The 27,090-nt window shown below is 31.1% G+C and overlaps 2 protein-coding genes across 7 annotated transcripts in view; one reads left to right on the top strand and one right to left on the bottom strand.

Annotated features, from left to right (window-relative positions):
* LOC115875533 (NADPH--cytochrome P450 reductase) overlaps positions 1–3,666 on the top strand; it is a 42,822-nt gene extending 39,156 nt beyond the window's left edge. For all 5 annotated transcript variants that reach the window (XM_030891022.1, XM_030891020.1, XM_030891021.1 and 2 more), the window contains exons 10-12: positions 213–415; positions 476–693; positions 3,150–3,666. In XM_030891022.1, coding sequence (XP_030746882.1) covers positions 213–415; positions 476–693; positions 3,150–3,294 — 566 coding nt within the window. In that variant the 3' untranslated portion in view covers positions 3,295–3,666. The remainder of the gene's footprint in view (positions 1–212; positions 416–475; positions 694–3,149) is intronic.
* Positions 3,667–4,566: 900 nt separating this feature from the next.
* LOC115875534 (KH domain-containing protein akap-1) overlaps positions 4,567–27,090 on the bottom strand; it is a 55,759-nt gene continuing 33,235 nt past the window's right edge. For both annotated transcript variants that reach the window (XM_030891025.1, XM_030891024.1), the window contains exons 2-11: positions 15,054–15,319; positions 13,036–13,206; positions 12,420–12,782; positions 12,157–12,345; positions 10,311–10,538; positions 9,035–9,190; positions 8,752–8,929; positions 8,423–8,638; positions 7,742–7,878; positions 4,567–6,360 (exon numbers count right to left, since the gene is read on the bottom strand). In XM_030891025.1, coding sequence (XP_030746885.1) covers positions 6,247–6,360; positions 7,742–7,878; positions 8,423–8,638; positions 8,752–8,929; positions 9,035–9,190; positions 10,311–10,538; positions 12,157–12,345; positions 12,420–12,782; positions 13,036–13,206; positions 15,054–15,272 — 1,971 coding nt within the window. In that variant the 5' untranslated portion in view covers positions 15,273–15,319 and the 3' untranslated portion in view covers positions 4,567–6,246. The remainder of the gene's footprint in view (positions 6,361–7,741; positions 7,879–8,422; positions 8,639–8,751; positions 8,930–9,034; positions 9,191–10,310; positions 10,539–12,156; positions 12,346–12,419; positions 12,783–13,035; positions 13,207–15,053; positions 15,320–27,090) is intronic.

A 27,090-nucleotide genomic window follows, 5' to 3' on the forward strand; every position in this document is an offset into this window, starting at 1 on the left:
TACAGAACTTTCATCATTAAAATTGACCATTAAAACACTATAATAATATGATGGAGCGTTTCGTGCTTTTTATAAATATTAAAAGGTATATTAAAAGATATAAGTAAATTTTTGCAATAAGCCTGACATTAAAGGTTATTTTTAAATATATCGTTGCAATAATCACAACCCTATGTTATTTATCTGTACTAAATTTCTTAAATCAATATTAGGTGTTGCAACTACATGGCTCAGAGAAAAGATACCCAAAGAAGATCAAGCAGCGTTAACCGTGCCTATTTTCATTCGTAAATCTCAATTTCGTCTTCCAACTAAACCACAAACTCCTATTATTATGATTGGTCCTGGAACCGGAGTTGCGCCATTCAGAGGATTTATTCAGGAACGGTTTTCTTCTAAAGAGGACGGTAAACAAGTAATAAGTTAACACTTGTTTTTCTTTTTACTGTGATAATTAAAAAATTGTTTTTTTTAGGTTGGACAAACTGTTCTGTATTTCGGTTGTAGAAAGAAGACCGAAGATTACATTTATCAAGCGGAATTTGAAAAATACGAGAATAACGGTTTACTGACATTGAAATTGGCATTTTCGAGGGACCAACCACAAAAAGTATATGTGACGCATTTATTGGAAAAGGATGCCGATTTAATATGGAATATTTTTGAAAATAATGGCCATTTATATATATGCGGGTAAGGATTCTTCTAACGAATTAGGAAATGAATGACGGTATTCAGTTAATAACCTTCCCCGCTTTGAAAACATCAAAATAATAATATACAATGTTGATTGTCATTGTTTAAAACTAGTCGTTCTTCTGTACTTAATCTTAGTGACATAGACCTTAAGAAATATGTTCCTTTAGAGTGCCCACGTACGGGTCGTCTAGTTCTCGAAGCGGAAGCGTCTCGAATTCAGAGCGAATCTCTCTCCACAAGTGGCTACTTCCTACGTAAATAATAGTAGCAAATAGTAGGTCCACGAACGGCGGCGATCGATGCGGAGTCGAATTGATTGCGTTTCAAATTCGAATCGAACTTTGCGAGCTGCGAAGAATGCGAAAAGCGAGCGTGACGTCACCTGCCAATATCGCACGTTCCGTGCGATATTTTGCAATGAAAAGCCAAAAAATTGAATGAAAAAATTCTATGAATTTTAAAAGATAGGGTATTCAACAATTTTTGTATGACATTTATATGTATGATGGTTTTCACATTCTATGGAATGCTAAGGAAATTAATATCACTTTTGTAATTTTTTTAACCTAACTAAACAAACAATCGACCTTTGAATAAGAAGACTAAGGAAGGAGCATAATGCTATCCATGTATTCATGCATGGTGGGCGGAAAAGGCACCATAAAAGCTCTCTAGGGTGGGGATCCTTGACAGTTCTGTTTGACGATTCATTTGACACATTTGAATTTGATTTGAAATTTTGTGGATTTGTCAGTCTTTATGGAGCTTATTTTATGTTATTTCTTATTTATTCTACTACTGATAGTTGTATAAAGGTAGTAAATCTAGATGGAAATTGTGGCAGAACTTAAATTAACAGTGACACTATCGCGATTTATCGAAAAAGACTCTAAAATATTTGGTTGTGTAGCGTGCGGTAGATCTCGGCAAAATTGAGGTGAAATAATGGAACAATTTTTTCGCTAGTAAGTGACTATATAATATACATACGTGTAGTAAACCGATCATTTATGAAATTCACTTAAATTAACTAAATTATATATTTTTCTTGCATTTTAGCTTTTATTTATTACTTGTCAAAGATTAGATGTCAAAGAATTTAGATACGTTAATTTGACTTACCTGCTTCAGTAGCGTATCGGATGTTTGTGTTAATAAATACTAATAATATTATAACTTATCTATTTTTATTAGAATTATATATTTTTATAACAATTTTAATAACTACCAACATTTATTCACAACGTAAAATAAAACAACAAATTATTGAGTCTACCCCACGTCTACCCTACATCATAGTTTTACATTTTTTAAATAAAATTAGAACGACACTGATAAACCGGAATTTAAGTCGGCCATATTTGAGGCCCATCGCGGTGTACCTAAGATTTTTGATATGCTCCTTCCTTGGTCTTCTTATTCAAAGCAATCGACAATTAAAATTTCGTTCAATGTAGGGATGACCTATACTTTCTGTTTCTTTCTTGCAAATCGACGGTACCTTAAGGACGATACATATACCGGGTGGTGCATCGGCGTTGGAAACATGGGAAATCCCATTCAAATTTTGAACTGTCCAAATATTGGCTCTGTTGATTTTACAGCGAAGTCCTTAATAGGTTTTTTAAAGGTATGCACATGTTGAATATACATGCCAAATTTGAACAATTTTGGATAAGTTTTTAACTAATTTAAGAAAAACTGTATCTATTTTTAAATTAAAACTGACCAGGTAACAGTGCAAAAGCATACAAATGTCAACATACCTCAACCTATGATTTTGTCAATAATTTGTTGTGCTGTTTACGCTACTATGTTACAGTACATACGCGTTTTTGTAATTTAAAACATGTTAGAAACAGGCAAAGGCCTAACATTTAGGAATTACAATTTGACCTTTTTAAAATCATAGGTTGACAACTTAAGATATGTATGTTGGCATTTGACTGGTTTTGCTTTGTTACTTGTTCAGTTTAAATTTAAAAATAGATACAGTTATTCTTAAATGCTTAAAATCGGCATATCCAAAATTGTTGAAATTTGGATTGTGTATTCAGTATATACAGACTTTTAAAAATCATATTTACGACTTCCCTGTAAAATTACTAGGGGAGCCAATATCTGGACAGTTCAAAATTTGCATGGGATTTCCTGTTTCCAACGACGCGACGAAGCTACCACCCGGTATAAAGACTTCGTTATCTACATCACTTGAACTACCCATAGAAAAAATGACCAAAATAATACTTCGAGAGACAAGCGACAAAAATCCACCTGTAACGGTTATGGACGTTATGGGTCGATTTTTGTCGCTTGTTTCTCGAAGTATACATTCGATCGCATCGCATAGAACCTACATTCCCCTTCAAGAGCCAGACGACCCGTGTGCGGACGCTCTTTTGTTCAATATTTTATTAAATTTAATCAAAAACTTTTTCACGTATTTTTAGCGATGCCAAGTCTATGGCGGTTGACGTGCGCAACGTGATTTTAAGAATTATTCAAGAAAAAGGAAACATGACTGAAGAACAAGCACAAGCATATTACAAAAAAATGGAAACGCAAAAACGCATCTCTATGGATGTATGGAGTTAATACTGAAGAAACATAGGACAAATACTGGCATTTTCTCAGTGACCCAGTCAATTGATTTTGTTTGAATCAACTTTATAGTGAAAAAACTAAGTTGGCCTGTTATATTAATTTTATATTTTATAGTGATCCAAAATTGAAAATTCAGCCTTTGTAAAACTATTTATTTTTATAAGAAATAGTCCTTTTTGTATATATTTTTTCTCTATTATATAGACACACGGTGCCTAAAAGTTTAAGCTTAAAATTGATCCTAATGCTTTAGGAACGCATGGTGCAATTGATGTTTTGTATTCTCTTTTTATTGACCTGTAAGGTAACTCAATATATTTTATTAAATTATGTAACAAATATATCTTTACATATATAAAAATATTTAACCGTCTATCTCTTGTACCCAACATCAAAATTAGCGAAGTAAAATATGAACTGCTCATTGACAGTAAATATCGAAATGAAAGTGTAATGGTTTAATGTTATATCTATAGCAATGATTGCCAAGTTATCTGAAGAATGAAATATAAATTAAAACAAATAAGTTTAAAGTAAATTTTATTAATGTAAGAATAAAGACAGAAAAACCAATATAATGATATTATATTATAACTACTAATATTTACAAAAAATAACACAAATCATACTTAACAAAAAGGACCGGCAGAACAGTAAAACAAGTTATGTAAAAAATTATTAAAAATATGCAAAAATAACTATACTTTTAATTGGAATTTTACACAAAAACAATTCATTTTTAACTTTAAATCGTGTTTTACTGTCCCGCTGCATTACTGAGTTTCACAAGGTTAACCCCAAAATATACAGAAAATAAAAAGCTAATCGTCACTCTAATAGTTAAATAAAATAAAAACAAGCGGCCAATTAAAGCCAAATATTATGTACATAATAACTTATTCAGAACGTCTGAAATAAATAAAACCAATATAGTTTTAAGATAATATAGCTATGTGATTAAACAGAAAGGCAACAACTGTTTCGTTAAAACCAGTCGATAAGTTCTGAATACTAGAAATCAAAATAAGACAGTTGCATAATTTTTTTGTTATGATGTAAAAATTAAAATTTTTATATTAGTAACTTAAAAGATTTTTTAGATGCTCAAAATTCTAGATCCACTCCTGTCATACATCTTTTAGGTACATTATGCTTACACTATCCAAGAGAATATAGGACATCTACAGTTACTATGACTTATCTACAGTAGTATGAATCATGATTCATGATAATTCAAAAATTGATATTTTCTGTCACATTTTCTGACCATCTATCGAAATCGCCATTTCTTTCTTTGGATAGACCATTATAATTAAAGCTTCTTTATTAAAGAAACAAAAACCAAACAAGATGGAACGCTGATCACTCAGTAGCCAATATTTTTGTTTAGTTTTTTTGAAAGACTTTAGACATGTTGATCCAGCCGTAAATTGGGGAGCCTACAGACTATTGAAAATACGCAAATTTTCAGCTGGTAGAGAATAAAGCGGTCCATACATTATCAAACAAATTGCACAACAAAGCGATGCCCAACGTTGCGTTGCACAACTGCATCACCCATACATTTGGTAAAATTTTGATCAAACTTTTTATTAAAAGTTGTGCATTGTTCGAGAAATTAGCGACATCCCGCCAAAAAAACCGTCTGGCAATTAAAATATTGCAACGAACACATACACTACACAACGTGTTGCGCAAACAGTCCCGTTGCACAAAATAATTCAAACATTGAAACTTACCAAACAATTGCGTAACGCATCAAACAGAGCTATACAATGGCAACAGCCTGTGTTGCGCAATTTGTTTGATAATGTATGGGCCGCTTAAGCTATTTCAGTTTCAGCATCTTTTGTCTTTTTATGTTATGAAAGTAATTACCAAACACGCAGAACTGCGTTGTCACTTGACATGAGAATCTCATTAGGATACTAAGAAAGCAGAATTCCCTAAATGAAGAAATGGTTCAATAAATTAGTTTTAGTGGCTCATTTGTCGTAGCAAAAGTGGATTATCTCTAACAAGGTAAAAAAATTAAAACGAACAATGTCTAATTCAGTAAGACAGTTTTATGCAATTTTAAGCATACAACAATAAAAAAATAAAATAATCAAAAAGTCTATTAAGAAAATAAGTAATATAAATAAATTTTATTTACAATACTAAAAATGATTTAGTTTTAACTAAAAATATTGCGCTTTCACATTTATCACATGCCCCCGCCAGGAATACTTTCCGTACTAATAGCAATACTCATTGCGAGGTTTTTAATTTTTAATAGGACAAAAATAAAAATATCTATGTAGATATTTGATATACCATTTTCAGTATACTCTTTATACAACAAAAACAAAAAAAAAGCATGATACATTACAACCTTCGAACCCAAAAACAAAATTTAATGCGCATAAAAACAACAAAATCATTTAACATTCTATCTGCTCAATTATAAATTGAATTTATTTACTAATTAAAAACCATGCAATTTTTAAATCGTGCCCTAAGTAGTACAGTATCTATCAACTACAATCTCGACAATAATAAAAATTTATATATGTATATATAACGCATACTTATCAGTCGTTAACCTAAAAACTACAAAATATTAAAATACAAAAGAGCTAATAAGCTGACGTTGACATTTCCCTTTAATTTATAGAATATGCCATATATTATACTTGTTATACAGGGGTACTCAAAAAGGACTAGAATACCAGAGATACATTAACTGAACCAAACCATAAGAAGTTTTTTATTTACATCCCTGTATTATATGTCAACTAAAAAGGTCGAGTCATGCAAAACACATCAATTAACTAGCGCCGAAATTGATCACAAATTAAAATTCAAGTTACTCAACCCCAAGTTCGACTTTTTTGGTCATTTGTGAAGAATAAACGATTTTCAATTATTCTTAAGAACGGTAAAATTAACAATAATAGAGAATTATGCGACAATAGTATCGACTTCCGATTGTTGTGTTGTCGAAGGCGTCTCTTCAAAGTCGACCCACTCTGCATAGCCTTCATCTACAAGTCTTCTATTAAGGAATACCACATCCTAAAAAATAATTTTAATTCTGTATTATGTTTACTGGATGATAGAACAGCTGTATTAAATATAAATGGTTAGATATAGATAATAAAAGTTTAATATAAAATAATAAAATATAAATAAACAACGTATAGTTTGTACAATCACCGTTCAACCTTGGGTAATATATTGTCGTACTCTTTATTTCAAGTGACATGGTATGAAATAAAGAGTATGACAATATACGACCCAAGGAACGCACCTAAATTTTCTCAATAACGTGAAAAGATCTCAAACGCACACTAAAATGGATATTAGATTAATAATGATGGCGTACCGCTGAACGATCGACAGTACAGGCAATATCAGTCATAAAATCCCAATTAATATAAATACAAATTATTAATTTAATTAATAATCTAATTAATAATGATTTAATTAATTATCAGAACTGTTATGTAATTATAAGAGTGTGTGACTATTCAGAAAAAAATATACAAACTCCATAGATGACACTATACCGACCTGGTCATTTTAGAAGTGTGGTCTGGATTTTAACGTGTAAGACAGAATAATATAAATGACCGGTTGACAGACAGAGAGACAAAATCAAAAGCGGAATACAGTGTTGCCGGTATTTACGTTTGTAGGAAAATGTGTAGAAGAAAATAAATTATTTTAGAAACCTTCATGTATACTACTGAACTGAAGATAATATATCTACGCTAAATATATCCATTACGGCTGTAGTAAAATGAGTAACTAATTGTGAAAAATAACGTTCTAACCCTAGATGCTACATTTTTCGGAAACGCCTACTTGTGCGGTTTGAAATTTTGAAGCAAAATCTGGCAATAGAGCGTAGAAGAAATGTATCAACCCAATTTGTTTCTCAATTTAATACATTTGATTTGTCATTAAGCTGCCTACATCACTGTCTTACACGTTAAATTCGAGACCACGCTTCCAAAATGACCAGGTAGGTATATACAGAGTGTCCCAGAAATAAGTGCAAGTATTTTAAGGGGTGGTAGATCTCGATAAATGAAACATATTTTCTCTTTATCGTTTTTCAAATAAGTCCAAAATAACGGAGTTATTTTACTTTGAAAATTAAAAGAAAATAATTTTTTGCTAAAATTTTGATAACTACTGGATCTTTTTTGGATTTCCTTTCTTGTAAATTCAATCTACTACCTATGTTGCCATATTATCAAGAAATTATGATTTTTGACTAAAAACTAAAAAAAATTCCAAAAATTTTTTCAAACAATTCCGAATTTTCAAATTTTTTTTTCGCGAAAAAAACCTCATAGCCGTGTTTCTTGGGTTGAACTATACTACCAGTTAAAATACTTGCACTTATTTTTGAGACACCCTGTTATAAAATAATGCCTTCTAAACTTACTTGAGGTCCAGTAACAACAAAACATAAAACTAGAGGAACTCCTTCTGGACTATAGTCCGCTACTTGAGTGTAAATTATTGAACCTTTGGTAACTTCAGCTACTATATTATAAGCTTCTTCTGGCCATGATCCGTCACCTAGACAAACGAATATGGTTTAAAAACAATAATTTAAGTTTTACTATAAATTGTAGCATTGAATAATAAAGCTAAAGGAGCATATCAACAAAATCACGCGACAGCGAAGGAACTTCAATTTGACTGATTTAAATTCCAGTTTATTAGTGTTTTATGTTAATGGTAACAAAATCTATTAAAATAAATAAGTCAATATAATTTATAACACAAATTCAGATAATTTCTAATATATTTTTTTAAATATTCACAATAATTCACTGTAATTCAAGTCCGGCAATAAGACGTTTCCAAATTTATACGCTTTGCATAAAATCAATTATAGAATAAATAATAAATATAAAAAAATAAATCGAGAAAAGCCTAAGAAAGTCGAAAAATTCAAATCAAATTCAAATGTATTAAATAAAATGTCAAACCCGTCTCTAATGCATGAATATAAAAATAGTATTAGCAAGGTTTACATAATTCTGTAAACTTTAATATTAGACTTTTTCCTTAACTTTTTTATTCACTGACAGACAAAAAATAAAAGAAATATGCTTACTTGTTAAAGGTTTAACGTTACTTAAAAAACATTCAGATGCCTGGAAGGGCAAGAGAATAAAATCTTGTCTGATCTGCCTCAATTTGTCATTTTCTACATAAGCATAACCTCCATAATCTAGGAATTTTATATATGACGTGTCCGTTTCGTCATCTGAAGAAAGGACTATTGCTCTGTACCACGAGTCTATCGAATAAGCAGCACAAACTGTATTTTCTGAAAAACAATTCAATATGTAAAGTAGGTAATTCCAAAGTCATTGGGACTGGTTTGAATTGGTTTGAAGTTGTAATGTATAGGTATTACCAAGATATAAATCATGAACATACCTGGAATAGGTGATGGCAACAATGGAGAATCTGTAGAGTTGTAACATGAATTCATACAATTCGTTAGCAAATTAAGGCTTGGAAAAGAAGGGTGTGTTGGTTGTTGCATAAAAAGATGATTTGGGGCCACCATACAACTCAATATTGTATCATTGTTAATGCCTTCTATTAGCTTCAACTAAAATGAAAAAAACTTATTAAAATGATATACAATTTTCTTAAAATATATATTTATATGCGAAGTCGTTTTGATCATTTTTATTATTTGAAGAATCATGCTTACATAAAGATAGTCTGGAACTAGAGAAACTGTCGGTACCAATGGTGTTAACTGAACCTGTTCCAGCGTAACTTCTGCATATTTTTTAAGAGGAAATTTATCACGAATCATTTTCAAAGCCTTGTCAATCTCCTTTTGTGTTCCTTCAACACTGCATAGCTGAAAAAAATAAATAAATTGATTAATTCTCGAACTCGTTATACAATCTTACAACTCAAATAAACGATCATTAAATATAACAATTTTCATGATTTATTGCTAAAATTGTTCGCTGCGTTTCCAAACCAGAAAATTTAAGAAGCGCAATTTACTGGAGGATATACAGAACTTTTATATATCAGCATTGTTGCGCGGGACATTGATAGAATCAATTGTTCTGCATGGGATAATGCTGAATATCAAAATATTAAATTCCATAGACTTAAAACTTCTTACTAACAGCTAATAAACTGAAGGATTTGAAGGACATGTTTGAAAAAGTGTAGTTTGAAATGTGGAAATAAATGATGATTTCGTCCATTTCGAGGCATTCGAAATTCGAAATGTCCAGGGCGTCAACCTGTAGCCCGTTTCCAATTATGCCGAAATCGATCCACATTTTCCTTCAATATCAAATCCTTAGTCCCACCCTGATGAAGATTCAAACGAAACGTCGTATCCAACTTTATAGGGTGGGACAAATATAAGCGACGGTGCACACTCCGTCGCTTATATTCGCTACACAACAAATTTAGTCGCGATCGGACATCAACTTTTGACGTTTCTTATGTCAAAACTAACTGTCACAGTGACACGGTCGTACATGGTCAAGTTGGCCTTGGTCCAATCTATCGACATACCAAATTTCATTTAAATCGGACGATTTCTTCGACATGATGATGTTGTTTCATAGTGCACGAAACGTCAAAATATCATAAATCATGAAAAGACGGGTCCCATCTACATTCCGATTTTCAGTTCCCTAACTCACACAGGGCCTGAGTTACGACGCTCCACAGACCCATCTCAACTTGCTCATTGTCTTACCAATTTTTCGATCATTAACACTTTTCATGTCGCATATCATAGCTCATGTGTCACAGCCTTGAATTTTTACTCCAGCGCGCGTAAAAAGTTTCACTTCAAAAGAAAAATATCGTTTTGTATTTTAAAATTATAAAGTAATACCAGTGGCGGCGATATGCACGAGTATCCAAATTTTTCAAGAAAATGTGAATATTTTGAATGTCTCTTCATTTATAAAACTCTCCTAAATAATGATGCTACTAGTTAGACATACCTTCAATCTGTTGTTAGTGGGATGACTTCTAACATACACATGTGCATTGCATTTATCTTTGATATTCTGAACAAAGCACCCTTGACGGCCGATCAGTTTACCAACCAAATTTTGATGGATGGCGAAATCGTAACTCACTGGCACACTCGGGTCCATGCCTATTTGTGGGGTACGGGAGGCAGGGGGCGTTGCGACGTCACTGCTTCCTTTTCCACTGTCACTTGAACCCTACAATAAAATATTTTTATTGGTTACAATAAAATTTCACTGTTGAAAACACCTGCAAGATTAATAATTAATAATTTTCTATAAAATACAACTCTCGGAGGCAAAATAATAAATTTTTATTACTTTTAGAAGTAATTGGAGGATTGCAATTAAAAATTTATCATTATCTAAGAAACAATAAACCAAACTCTATCATGTAATATAAAGTATAATACATTAAAAAAATCTCGCTAGTTTATTCGACGCCAAGATGAATCAAAATAAAAGAGGCGTAATCTTTACATATTAGAACAGTAGCATAATACAGGGTGAGTCTTAAATAAGTGCTTTTTCAGGGCTGGTATATCTCGATAAAAGAAACATATTTTCTCTTTACCGATTTTCAAATAAATCTAAAATAACGGAGATATTTCACTTAAAAAATTTCCAACAAAAAATATTTTTTGCCAAAATTTTTAGAACCACTGGATCTTTTCTGGATTTTCTTTCTTGTAAATTTAATCTACTACCTATGTTGCCATATTATCAACAAATTATATTTTTTAACTAAAAACTAAAAAAAATTCCAAATGTTTTTCAAAAAATTCGAAGTTCCAATTTTTTTTCGCGAAAAGAACCTCATAATTGTGTTTCTGGGGTCGAAATATACTACCCCTAAAAATATCTGCATTTATTTAAGACTCACCCTGTATATTACTGTAGTATTTACTATTCACCGCACATGGCCTAATGTATTGGTTTGCATTTGGTGCATCTTGGCGGCGAATAAACTGTGGAATTGAATCGATAACTGAAAAAATTGCTAAATGGTGGTGGTAAATTCATTTGGTTCTTAAAAATTAACTAAGGCATGTGCTGACATGAGCCAAAAAACAAAAATGCTCACGAAATTACTGCATAGGGTGTTTTAAACTAAGGCTAAAAACAACCCTTCGATTAACCCTGTATAATAAGCAAAATTGTAAAGTTTATAAAAAACTGACTTTAACATTTTATATATAGTTATTTTTTGTTAGTTAGTGCTAAAAAAATTATGAAATTAGGGCTAAATCACCTTAAATTTGATGAAAAAATTTCCCGATGTGTTTTTTTGCATCTGAGTGTATATTTTATATTAATTATAGTATCATCAAATTTTTATGATGTCAGAATAAGATTTACAGAGAATTTAGTAAAAAATAAGACTCTCGTAGATAAATAAACAATGATTTGCAATAAAAATAGTACAAAATGTCTTCTGCGTTTCCAAACCAGTAAATTAATAATAAAATTTATTGGAGGATATACAGAATGTTACTGTTATCAGCGTTTTTGCACAGAATATTTAAACATCATTTACTCTGCATGGGAAACGCTGACAATTTCATATAACTCCAATGAAGAAATAATAAACCATTATTTTATTAAGTAGTCAAAGTGATAGAATGTTATGATATAACATTCTATCACTTTGACTACTTAATAAATGTATATAGACATGTATAAAAGATAGACTAACCATATTATTGTTAGTCATCTTTTATATATGTTTTTTATGTCTATAAAAAACAATGAAAAAAGACGTTGTTTTAACAACATTTTTTTAGGTAAATAATAAAGGTAATTACTGATCACTTACTTCACTATGATTGTCAGACATGCAACTTAAACTAGGACTGGCCATCATAACATCTGACGGACTATGATTGGCCGAATCTCTTCCTGAACTTTTTCTACACACTTCCGGATGATCATGTAAGTCTTCACCGCTTGTTTGATTCGTGTTTTGCAGTCCGCATTCTTCTTCTTTTGGTTCAGGAGAAGAAATCTACAATATTAAGCACAATGATTAAATAACATAAATTATTTTTTTTATAACAGAAATTATTTTTTTTAAAATACCTTTAAAACGCTCATTTTCTTTTCTGGTGTTTTATTTTTTTGTGGGCTCTTTACAGGTTTTTCCTGTTTCTTCTCTGTCTTATTAGATTTGATTTTCTTGGGTGTATTAGGTTTGGTCACTACCGGCGTAATATCTTTTTGGGCCATTTTTATACTAGTATTGCTGTCACTGCTGCTGTTCAAAACGTTGTGCTCAAAGCTTTCTTTAATAACTGAACAATTCTTATTATCTGAATCTTCCTGTTTAACTTCTGGACTGGATTTGAAGTCTGCAATCGACTTCTCCACCTTAGGAGATGGAGTTTTGGACAGGTGTGAAGATATGGTACTGGGTGAAGTGTACTGGTTCCTCATCGATTTTATCTAAAGCAAAAATAAATATATTTTATCTAAAACGATATATAAATTAAAAACGATATATTAAGATCCAACAGTAAAAGATTATCAAACCAAAACATCTGTTCAGTACCTAATCAATTGCTAGATCGAAAATTCCTCCTAGGTCAAAATAATTAGCGCAGATAAAAAATACGCCTACCAGTTTCATTAATGTTTTAAACAAATCAAATTCTAAATGCCTATGATTAAACTATTAATATTGAAATTATTTAGTTACCTTTTCAATTTCTATATCCAAATCTTCGTCTGGAATAACTACTGGAGTAGACTTTGTTGACCTCAACTCTGGAGGATAAACTATATCAATAGGGGCTGTCTCTACGCCGCTCAACGATCTGTTGAATGATTTCGGTGGGGATGATACTGGCGTACTCTGCGACCTTTTCACCTGAATACAAATTAACTAATTTAAATATTATACTTAAAAAGTAATAAAATAGTACAATAACAGTACGTGCAATAAAAACGCGGAGAATATGTAAAAAATAATATTAAATAGTATATTACATATTTTTTTTACATTTTCAAATTTAGATGCTGTCAGAATGACAATCTTTTCAGAATTATCAAGATAAAAAAGAATAATGACTTGTACATAAATATACAATATTATACAATATAATTAATGTTTTCTGCGTTTCCAAACCAATAAATTAAAAATAAAATATACTGGAGGATATACAGAACGTTACTGTTATCAGCGTTTTTGCACAGGATATTTAAATTGTCATTTACCCTGCATGGGAAACACTGAAACTCTAGTCAACTCCATAAAGAACAATAATGAATAATTATTTTTTAAGCAGACAGTAGATAGAATATAGCAAAATAAAACACTAATAATAATATTTTACTTTTAATACTAATTAATTAAGTTAAACAAACACATCTCAAATTACAGGCAAATTAAGATCCTCGAGGATTCAAGTAAGAAATTTCCTAGAATTACTTGGTTTCATTTGACCTGTATGTGTGCTGAAAGGTTGCCAGATTAGTCTCAAAGTCCAAGTTAAATAAACAAAACCAGCACAATTTACAGCGAAATCTATGAAAATTTTATTTCCCACATGAAATTATAACGAAAATATTAAAAATTATTAAAAAAGTGGTTGAAATAATTATTTATATTTATTAAAATATTATTCAAGTCATTCAAGTACATGGAAACAGTGTGTTAAAAACAGCAAACAAAATCACTCACACCCAGCGGTGAGTATTATTCAGGTGTCGATCGAGATATTATACAGAGAAAATGTTATGACCGAGGATTCCTCGGATGATCATCCGATTATTGGAATCCTCGAGAATCAATACTCAAGGATTGAAATCATCCGATTTTTCCCAACACTATTAAAAATAATAAAATAGTCTAGTGTCAATAATAATTAACGGTTTGGTTGTATCTAATTTGTCAATATTGTCATATACCGGGTGCGCCTTAAAAGTGGTTCACCCCTATAACTTTTTTATTTGTTTAGATAAACAAACGAGATTTGGTATGTTAGTATATGACATAAGTTATGGTTGATTGACGTATTTAATTGTTTTTGTTCACTTCCTGTTTCACCGTAAGTGACTACAACTGTTGATTTTTAAATGACACTCTCGGTATTTTTTTATTATATTTGACAGAAAATGACATTCTGCATAGAATGACATATTATATATCAACTTTTGACATTTTCGCATATGGTTTATTTTAAATCGTAACATGCGGTTCATAACGACAATATGACTCAAAATACCAAGTGCGGGGTACCAAATTATTCGTAAAATAATGCTTTTTCTAAATATGCTAATGAACCACCCTTGTTCTATTTGAAAAAATTGAGCTATGATGGAAAATAATATTTGGGCATCTTTTAACCGGCCAGGACAAGACCCGAAAAAAATAGACGACGATTAAAAATTAATTTTAAACACAGCCATGGCACTCAGATTGAAATTTAAAATACGATTTTTTTCAAGCGAAAATATCAAAAGTAGACATATGTCACTCTATTCAGAGTGTCATTTTCTATCGAATAAAATAAAAATATGCCGAGGGTGCCATTTAAAAATTAAAAGTTGTAGTTATTTGCCGTGAAACAGGAAACCAAATCTCGTTTTTTATTTAAAAAAAATAAAAACGCACCCGATATATGAAAGCGATGAGGGCCCATTCACAACCATGTATACTAAAAAATTATAAATATGAATTAGAACAGTAAATATGTTGATAAACAAAAAATTTACCTTCTCTGGAAATGCCGCGATTGATAAATCTGGATCTTCAAACGTTTCCGATTCCTCAGTGCTCTCCGTGGAGTCTCTAAAACTTTCCTCGATCGGTTTGGAGCCACCTGTGTCACTTCGAACTCCAATTTTCTTCCTTCTGTACAAGAAATAGCTGAGAAGAATGATTACAGTCGGGACGCTGTACTTTACAACCGGACCAGGTAAGAACGGGGCCATAATTTGATTGATCCACGTTTGCTGTGTCTAGGGAATACGCAATGATCCTGAAACCAATAAGAGGTAATTAGTATAATCACAGTAGAACAACACCAAATCCAGTAACTAGAGGGTAATGCATATATATGATAAAAATTACTAACTTAAAAAAATATAAGGTTGTGTATGGTAACACTATTACTACAGTTGAGGGTTGGAACCTTTTACACAGCAAAATAAAACACTAAATCACCACAATACACCAAAACACTTTTACCTTTACACTGGACGCGCGTTTTGCTAACCATGTTAGCATCATCAGCAGAGGATTATAAACTGAAATATAGCCATAGAATAGTTTATAATCATTTGCTGATGATGCTAACATGGTTAGCGAAACGCGCGTCCAGTGTAAAAGTAAATGTGTTTTGGTGTGATTTAGTGTTTTATTTTGCTATGGTAACACTTTAAACGTGATTTTTTGTTCACTGTTAAAATAACTCGTGATTGTGAATTATTGTATCATTTATGATAATCTTTAGGAAGTAGTCCTTAACCGTGAATTAGGAGTATTCCATTTGGACAAACTCATTCTGTACAGGGTGGGTCAAATTGGACGCTTTTAAACGGAAATACCCTTTTCTATAGGAGATAGACAAAAACTAATATCGGTGTCTGGAGCTCAATTTTTGTCAAAAACATGATGGTGAAAACCGCATATCGATATCTGTTACCGTTTCGGAGTTACGGGGTGTTTTTCAAAAATATGCATTTTTAACAAATCGATGTAACTTTTTTGCTATGGAAAATTTTGTATTTTTATGAAAACATTTCCAAAGCACTTTTTACGTAGAATTTAATGGTTTAAGTATAATTTTTTTAAAAGTAATAATTTAAGAATTATCAACAGAAAATTTAATTTTTTATATGAGACACCCTGTATATCTATAATTTATTAAAAAGAATTTAAAACTATCTTTCCAAAAATATAACACACTTGATATTTTGCTCGATTCCTCTTCGAGAGATAGAGTATACAAAAATTCACCCGCTTTAAATAAGTAGGCCTTGAATGGCACCGGCTGTAATGCAAAAAAATTCTAGCTGTAAGCATCAATTAAAACGAAAATAATATTTGCTATAAGAGATGCAGAATTTTATAACAATTTAAATTATATTTAACCAACATCAACACATTTAAACTATATCTGATAACAATAAAAATAAATAGCAAACCAAGACATGAGATTTTGCTGCAGGTGTTCGACCGTCTTCTGTTATGGACAGACGGGGCCGTTTCTGAACATTTCTCGCGGAATTCATTAACTCAGTGGGGGTGAAAGATACCCTCTTATAACTGCTAAGTATTTCTAATTCTTGTCTAGATTATACAGAAGAATAAGGAACCTTTATTCTTCCGCAAATATGTCCATAGGATTAGATCCATGGGCACTAAGTCAGGTGGCCTCGACGGCCAACGGCTGGGATCTTGGTAAGCTATTCAATTATTCTTGAAATTGGCTGCAAAAATTTGCTGATAACTTCAGCGTTCTGAGGCGGTGCCTCTTCTTGCTGGAAAAATATGTTTTCGAGTACCATTAAGGGCATATCATCAATAAGGGGTCCAAAGCCTACCAGTTAAAAGTGGCGAACTTTTAAAAATTCTGTATTTCGAAGGGGAATATAACAAAATATCAAGTGTGCTATATTTTTGGAAAGGTAATTTTAAATTCTTTTCGGTTAATTAAAAATATAAAGTGTGTCCCAAATAAAAAATCGATTTTTCTGTTGATAACTCTTAAATTATTAATTTTAAAAAAATTATACTTAGACCATTAAATTCAACGTAAAAAGGTGCTTTGAAAATGTTTTCACAGAAATACAAAATTTTCCATAGCAAAAAAGTTTACAGCGATTTGTTAAAAATGCAAATTTTTGAAAAACGCCCTGTAACTCCTAAACGGTAACAGATATTGATCTGCGGTTTTCACCATCATATTTTTGATGAAAATTGAGCTCCAGACACCGATATTAGTTTTCGTCTATCTGCTATAGAAAAGGGTGTTTCCATTTAAAAGCGTCGAATTTGACCCACCCTGTACATACTGCGTGCAATCCCATATTACCGACGTTAACCTTATGGTGTTATGCTATTTTCGACTTAAAGCGTTAAGAAGTGCTGTTAAGGTTAGTTTTGCTGATGTAAATATTAATAGTTTATATATTTATAATTAATTTATTTCTGTTTCCTAAAATATTTTTATTAAAAGAAGATATGTACAAGTGTGCAACGCTGTGGCGTCAAGCTTAATCACGTGACTAAGTTTATTTGGTATGAACTGTATGTAAGTGCATAATATATCAATTTTAATAATATCTAAATCAGAAAAATATGTAATTAGGATTAAATAAAACGAATCTAGAAAACTGAATTGTATAATATTGTTTAAAGCAATTATCTTCATGATGCTTTGGTTTTTCGAGGAACTCTCGGATATACACGATTTTAAATAATAAATGATCACTTAAAAGAAAATAATACGTCAAGCTAAACAAATCAATAATAAAACTCTGCGAATTTAGTTTCCATGCAAAGTCTATTGTTCTAAAGTAGATTTGAAGTGGGTTTTACTGTTTTTTTTCCAATTTATGCAAAACCGATAAAAATTCGAACAGTACTTTATAAAGTGGCGAAATTCGTGTTTTATTATTTTTTTCTTATCAATATGGGATAATTTTGTTAAAATACCATTTTTGTGCGTAGTTTTGTTAAAAATTTTCCTATTCACCTGAAAAGCTATGGACGTCCGCACAGAAATTTACATCACGTTTTACTTATTTAACACGAGAATAATAATTCTTTTTATTAAGAATATACCGGGTATTTCTCACCCAGGGGTTACACAAAGTGGCTCACTCCTATAACTTTTTTATTTTTTTATACAAAAAACGCGATTTGGTATGTTAGTATATGAAATAAATTAGGATTGAATGACGCATTCAATTGTTTTCGGTCACTTCCTGTTTCACCGGAAATGACTACAACTTTTGATTTTTAAATGGCATTCTCGGCATTTTTTTGCTTTAAGGCTTTATTAGATAGAAAATGACACTCTGAATAGAATGACATATCCTGATTTATGTCATATACTAACGTACCAAATCTCGTTTTTTATCTGAAAAAATATATAAAAAAGTTATAGGAGTGAGCCACTTTTGAGAAACACCCGGTATACATCATACTTTTAAGAATTTATTGATTCTATTAGACAGTAATAGGTCATATACAATAAAGTTCACAATCAGTTTACATCTAAAATATTCTACCATTTTCCTTTAAGTTTGATTGTATTTAGACAGAGGTCAACAATTATGTTATTGTCAAGTTAATTTTTGTGAATTTGAATAAAACTATTTATGGTGTATATTCATTTATAATATTAGTACATTGGAAAATAAACACTAAATCACCACAATGCACCAAAACACCTTTACTTTTACACTGGACGCGCGTTTCGTTAACCATGTTAGCATCTCATCAGCAGATGATTAAAACTGTAAAAGTAATAGTGTTTTGGTGTATTGTGGTGATTTAGTGTTTTATTTGCTGTTGTAACACCAAAGGTTCCATACCCATGAGGTATGAGAAACAGTGTATTGTAATGTAGTTACTATAATCATACAAGAAACAAAAAAAAAAAACGAAAAAAAAACAAAAATATAAAAAAAGTATTTTTTTATGAAAAACAAATTAGGGCGAGTATTTTTACATTCCGGGCTTTTTTATTATCTAATCAAAAGAGTATTTTTAACTATCCATATTTATAAGGATTACAGTAATTATAATACATATACTAATATGGCTACTACAGAAATACCAGAGAGTAAAGTAAACATATTTAGAAAGTATATATTTATTTTTTTTGGTTGGAACTTTTATTGTGGGTATCGTCAAAAGTTAGTAATGATCAACACTGTTTTGCTTTTTCATTATGAGGATCTGTCAACCCTGCTTCTATGTTGCTAGAATTTTATTGTGTATGTCCAAACTTCTTTTTAAAATTTGGATCGTTCTTTTCAAAAAATGACGTAACTCGAAACAGTGAGACGTAAGTTTGAGGAATAGTGACAAAAATTTGTTCGACGTAACTCGAAACGACGTAACACGAAACGACGTAAATCGAGGACTGCCTGTATATCCATCAGAATTTTTTACTGTTGTTAAACTATCGCATTTCCCGATAACTATTATTACAGTAACATTGAATTAAATAAATTTTGTGCTTCTTTAATATTTTCAAACAGCAAAAAAATATGACGTTAATTAAAGTTCTAATAATAACAATCTATCAAAGAATGAAATCAGAATGATATTACCATATAAAAGCACTTTTTGATTTTTAGGACTTGCACTAAAATTGAAATATACTATATTTTCATGTTTTCTTTTTAAATTTTCTCTAAAACTGTATGGAAATTTGAAAGATTATAAACAAGATTAAACATTTTACAACAAGCAAAATTTGTTTATTAAGAATGCATTTTTCTGAAAATGTCAATAAAAAAGGTTTTCCTCTTGTAAAGACAATCCGGGGACATACTGTATAACAGATAAAAAAAATAATTTCAATAAAAAAACTTTAAAATTAATAATTAAAATAAAAATTAATTATAAAAACCGTAAGGTGTAAAATTTAATGCACTAAACGTAACCTCTTCGATATTACAATTTTTGTACTGTTTTTGACGTAGGTAGATAATGTCAACGACCTTCAACAGGTTGTAGTGTAGTAAAGAATTAGATGATCCTGCGAAGACAAATTAAGATAATATTATTTTTTTAAATGACACTGCATTAGCATCCAAACGGGAATCTACTCGCCAGTGTCTTTACTCTTCAAGCTGGACTTCATTTGGATCTAATTAAGCGACATTTAACAAAAAAAAAAATTGTTTATTTCTATTTTTAAAGAAATTAACCCGCCAGAAATGTATAGATATCATTTACAACATTATAGTGTTTATTTATTTATAAAATTTTAGGTTAAGTCTAGGCGTTATGACCGACCACATCCGGGTTCAACTCCCATTCTTTTCGGAGTGAGTTCACGGTATCTTTTTTCTTCCCATTCCTTTTGCATTTACCGTATCACAAATTAAGTATCAACCGAAACCTGTTTTCGAAATGAAAGTAGTCTAGTCCGAGTGCTTTCCAAACCCGTCGACCGATTCACACACACACATTGAGTCTCAAGACGCAAATATGTATCCTCAGGTTAAATTGTTTAATGATTTAACAAGCGGTATGTTGATGGATTAGCGTTGAAAAAAATTAACAATATTTGCGGAACACGAAAAAAAAACCTTCTAACACAGCTGACAGATTTTGAAAAAGGCAGTGAAGAAATCTTTAGAGTATACCATCCTGGACACTTCATCTGCGTGGTCTGTATTTTAACGCATGCGACACAGATAAATAACATAAATGACCGGTTGACAGACAGAGACAAAATAAAAAGCCGGTTGCCAGTAGTGTGGTTTGGTTTGGTTTGATATCAGTTAAACTTTTAGTTACGTAATCGAGGGCGCGATTTTTGACTTCATTGTTGCCAACCATGGACATATTCGGTGCCGTGCTGACTAACTGGAATCATTGCTGGAATTTAAATTTCGCGCTGGGGATTCAGGTGGTAGCTTTGCTGTAAAAAAAGTCAAGTTGCCGCATTTATTTATTTATTTTCTGACATTGTCATTCGTTTTGACACTTCAGTTTTGTATTACGATTTTTGGTTTAAATAAACTGTGTTGTGATACTTTAAGCTTCAAAATGTTTACTAGCAGACCTTGCAGTCGAACATTATTCATTTAGAGCCTCTTTTAGTGCTAAGTGTACAAGATAGCTTAATAGCCGTTGCAAAAAACGCATCGCAACCTTATTAGAATATTTAGAACGGGAAAGCGGTAGTAAAGGTGCCCTTATATGCCTTGTTTATGTAAAAAATAATTGTTTATATATTTATAATTAATTTATTTTTGTTTCCTAAAATATTTTGATTAAAAGAAAATAAATAAAGGTGGGCAACGCTGTGCCGGTCAAGCTTAATCACGTGACTAACAGTTTATTGGTATGAACTGTATATATTTGAAAATAATCATTACTCAATATAAAAATAAATTACAATCCTCTCAACTGGCAGTATGCACATTAAAAAATAAAGAAGAGTAGAGGGGAAGTAAATGACGTCTAGGGCTTGACCTCGGCAAGATTATCATCCACTGTCATCCTCAGCCTACTTAAAAAACCCTATACATATAGTTATAACTTTTTATAAAATTGAAATATCACTGAACAGTATTACACAATTTTTGATAAACTTATATAACCTATTCACCAATTATTCTTTAAATACGATAATAGCCCATGTTCTAATTTAAATACACAAAACTAGACATAAACAAACAGATTTAAATCCGATGCTGACCTTTACTAATCCTAAATTTATTACTTTCTATTTTTCACCTACTGCGTCTTTCACTCGCAAAATATTTTTCCAATGATTCTATCTTTTTGATCTACCTACCAACCTTGATCTACAATATTTTTTTGTTCGCCAGTGTGGAAATTATGTCACCTCAATACACTTCGTTATCACTGAGAACAACCATAGGAACAAAGTACGTGGTCGAAAATTTTGCGTGCTCGGAAAACGGATAGTTTTAAACAGCTAAATTATAGTTATCAAATATTGAGAACACGTATTTACTGGAAGAGGATATCCGTCTACAGAATTTTTTTTTGGATACAAGGAAAATATCAATTTAGTTTGTTTACTTCGTTAATGAATGAATGACTTCATTAATAATACGGATTTGAAAATTACCGAGCTTTGGAAAATTTTCGTCTAATTCATTTACCCATTTACCATAATAGTTTCTTAGAATTTTTTTTCTTGATTAAAAAAACAGGTGTATAATAAATATCACTTGAAGATAGGTGTGCAATACTTTTGGTATCTATTCGGAGTCAAGAAAAGTTCTATAAAAATAAATCCAAATTATACTAGCAAATTGTAGTAATGTGTAGTAATTTAAAGAACCTGAATACTAACCACTTGATACAGGATATACCGGGTGCGTCTCAAAAGTGGCTCACCTCTATAACTTTTTTATCTTTTTTTCAAACAAAAAACCAGATTTCGTATGTTAGTATCTGACATAAATTAAAGGATTAATTGACGTATTCAATTGTTTTTGGTCTTTTCCTGTTTCACCGGAAATTACTGCAACTTTTGATTTTTAAATGGCACCCTCGGTATATTTCTACTTTATTGGATAGAAAATGATACTCTGAATAGAATGACATATCATATCCCAACTTTTGGCATTTTCGCGTATGGTTTATTTGAAATTGTAAAATTCGGTTCATAACGACAACGACAATTTGACTCAAAATACCAAGCATGTGGTACCAAATTATTCGTAAAAAATGCTTCTTCCAAATATGCTAATGAGCCACCTTTGTTCCATTTGAAAAAAATTGAGATATGATTAAAAATACGATTTGGGCATATTTTAACCGAAAACACGAAAAAAATTAGACGAATACATCTATTTTTCCAAGGTTCCTTGATTAAAAATTAGTTTTTAATACAGCCATGGAACTCTAGATTGCAATTTAAAATACGATTTTCTTAAAGCGAAATTGTCAAAAGATGACATATGATATGTCATTCTACTCAGAGTGTCATTTTCTATCGAACAAAGTAGAAATATACCGAGGGTGCCATTTAAAAATCAAAAGTTGTAGTTATTTCCGGTGAAACAAGACGTAACCAAAAACAACTGAATACGCCAATCCATTATAATTTATTTCATATACTCACATAATATACTAAATATCTGAAAAATTAAAAAAGTTATAGGGGGTGAGCTACTTTCGAGACGCACCCGGTATAGTAATTATTTACATCTATTTATGAAGTAATTAAGTATAATTAAAAAATAAATTACGTTAATATTATTATTGTGAAGGCTGTGACATTTTTTTTAATTCATTTGATATCCCTGAATCATACATAAATCTAATATTCTTGTAAAACTTAAAAAATAAAACCATCTAATCTTGATAGACTTTGATATACTAAGTAATTAAATATTAATTTAAGGGCTTGTTTAAAGATATAGTACGAGAACGAGAGCTAGCAACGTCGGAAAAACAAGTATTTTAAGACGTCTGGCTCCTTGATATATCTTTTACTATGATCTCTAGAACAGCATGCGGCCCGTCTGGCTGCCGGTAAACGTTGCGTTCCCTACTGCGCATTGAAAGAAGATCCTATATTTTTATTAGTCCTTTAAATTCTAGTATTGAATATAAATCGAACATGTCTCCATAGCGCAGTGCGTAGAGTTTCCGACAACGAACCGATGATTCAGAGTTCGAATCCGGTTCAGGGCAGACTTTTGATTTCGTTTATATTCTAATAGTAAAGTATTAAATATTTGTTTTTTTTTAAATTACCAGAATTATTTAATACTTTAATATCAGAATATAAACGAAAATAAAATAAAAAAGTCTTTGCCTTGAGCCGGATTCGAACTCTGAATCATCGGTTCGTGGTCGGAAACTCTACGCATTACGCTATGGAAACTTGTTCGATTTATATTCAATACTAGAATTTATATTTAATAATAAAAAAAATTAATAATAATTAAAATTAATAATTAAATTAATAAAAAATATAGGATCTTCTTCCGATGCGCAGTAGTGAACGCAACGGGTATCGGCAGCCAGACGGGCCGCATGCTGTTCCAGATAGTAAAAGATATATCAAAGAGCCAGACGTCTTAAAATACTTTCTTGAAAACGTTGCTAGCTCTTAGACTAATAGTGTTACAAATTATAAGGCAAATGTAATCTAACTTTATGGTAACCTAAAAAAGTTTCAATAGCTATGGTTATATTTAATAAAAATATTTTTAATGTGTTCTACTATTGTTTCCATATTTAACAAAAAAAAACCGTATATTTGAATATCATAGAGGAAATCAGATATGAAATTTTCTCGCAACCTTGGGCTATCTTGTCCATAAATAATTATTGTTTTCAGGGATCAATATGAAATTGTCAAGACAGCCATCGCTGGATACACAAAAATCGGCATTTGTATATTTTGTTAATGCCATTATGCAAATTCGTAATCCAAAACATCATTTCAAGCCAAACAGCTAAAAAAGTCAATAACAAATAAGTAAATCTCTTTCTATATAGACCAGTTTTCTAACAAAACAAAAATAAAAATGTCATAATTACTATCAAGAGAATCATGTATAGAAAAGGCCAACAATATTTGGACCTGAACAAAATCATTAAATTTTGGTCTCTATACTATGGGTATACTAGTATTTGGTAAATTTTAAACTTCCCTGTATAACCAGTATTCGAATCTTATTTATTGTTTAGCAGGTCGTTGCTATTGCATCATCGTCGTCTCTTTAGCTATGGCTTGCTAATTTGCAATTTTTATTCGCATACTTTTACCGACACTATGTTGCATAATAATGTCTCTGGCTATCGAAAGATTGGTCCGGTTTTTAACCTTAACTGCCTGTTAGCAAGGCTGCTTATCCGGCAGAATATTTATTCCAATAACCAGTTCCAAGAATATCAAAGTAGAATTTACTAAAAAAACTTGATAGTTGTTTTCTTCGCCATTCTTTAAAAACCAGTACTTACGTAAGAAATGACCAAGACGTAATTAAAACCCTTCGTAATTAAAACATATACCATCCACATTTGAAAAAGGACACTCAAATAAAAAAAGAATTATTCCTCACACTATTCTATGACGAATAATACAGTCTGTCCAAAAGAAAGATCTAGATATGAAGTGACGTTGAAAGATATAATTTTCTACAAATAATAGCATAGAGCATTAATATAGCATACAATAAAATTAATAAGCAATATTTGATTTAGTTTTCATGACATTCCCTACAAACTACAACTTTGAAAAAGTTCCTCAGAACTTACGACCGAGAAAAATCAAAGGTTTTCCTCGATTTAAGTAAAAACAAACTTCGGATTGTCACGGGGTTTCTAACAGGACATTCTCCTCAACGAACACCTCTCACCTCTCAGTAGGCTGAAGCTGAGACACAACGGCGAATGCAGATTGTGTGGGGAAAATAGGGAAACACCAGAACACCTTATCACTGAGTGCGCCGAGACGACGACCATTCGTGTCATGAACTTTGGTACGGCTGATGTCGAGGATGGAGAACTGGCCTCTGTGGAGCCGTCTCAGATACTGATTTTTGTTAAGGCCCTGACAAAGAAAAGGGAACGCAGAATAGATCTGTAAGGTCGCGGTGATTACCTCCCTCCTAAACATTCTACATTTTACAACTACAACTTTGAAAATCGAACAACACAAAATTCAATGATATCATAAAAAATTCAATCAAATTCAATGATAGGTTATCATTGTCGGGCAAATATTAAAATATGCAATCTACTGGCATTAAAGAAAACTGTATTGAACATTGTATTAAACTGAAAAATCGTAATAAATTTAAGTAAATTCACATAATATGTTGACTTTTGAGTTTTATGATTTAATACTCTACTCATATATTTTATTATGAGTAGAGTATTAAATCATAAAACTGAAAAGTTTAATTGATTTTTTTAACAGTTTAATTGATTTTATTCCAACACAATATATCAAATTACATTTTTACGAAAGATAATAAACATAATTGAATACACGCACAGACAATATATAAAATTAAATTGGAAATTATAGAGATCATTTATAATTCTTTTTTGGAATTTACTAAAAATGATTAGGTAATTGTTTTACTTCAATGCCTATGGAATGTTATCTACAATCTATTGTTTCCGTATATGTATATCCAAGCTTGCAATCTATATTAAATTTTCTGTTAGCCTGACTTCGATTTACCTTTCTACAGAACTATTTTTTTTAATATGTACAATAATTACTAAATTGTAGCACAATTAATTAATAAGTAAATCTTGCCATGAAAGTAAATGTCGTCGCTCGTTATTATAAAGCCAGCTTAACGTTATCTATTTTCGGTCATACAGTATATTCAAAAACCTTATCCACATTTAATTCCTGATAAACGCTCTATTCTATAATTAAAGCACAATATGATCGAAAAAAAAAGGCGTCAGCGAGGGCTATGAAATAAGATTGTTGTCATTTTATGATTTTATATGTGAAATTATATGGGGAATGTCATCGCTGTTCATTTCTATGCCAACTGGACACCGTTTTTTTATTATAAGGTACCTTTTTGCCTGAATATGTTCTGTATATTATTTTCTTAGTTGGCATTAACCTGACTGTCGTTTTATAAGCAGCATATCCCCTGATATATGACTGTAATTTATTCTTCCGAGCTCTGACGGTATATTCTTAACATCGCCAGAAGTACCAACACGAAAACGTCTTTGGCCGATGCATGTCAAAAACTGTACCAGTCACGGTACAGTTCCTTGTTTTAACGAACCGGTAATTTTACATACATATAACGTCATTTTTATTTAAAAAACTCTGATATATTTGCATAAGACATCATTAATTAAAAAAGTATTATGTATTATATAATTAGTCCAGTTCTCGTCCAAATTGAAGCTCACGGAAAAATATGTGATTAAATGCAAACGCACTTAAACATATTAGGTTTATTCCAACACAGATATTTGTACCGGTAATTTGGATTGCAGGCATCGCATTTGTAGGCATGTATCAACGTGGACCTTTCTGCTAATATACCAAAATTAAATGCGGGTTGGAACCGTTTTTGA

Source organism: Sitophilus oryzae, unplaced genomic scaffold (genome assembly GCF_002938485.1).
Source record: "Sitophilus oryzae breed Bouriz unplaced genomic scaffold, Soryzae_2.0 scaffold_1389_pilon_pilon, whole genome shotgun sequence".
In the NCBI taxonomy this organism is placed as follows: domain Eukaryota; kingdom Metazoa; phylum Arthropoda; class Insecta; order Coleoptera; family Curculionidae; genus Sitophilus; species Sitophilus oryzae.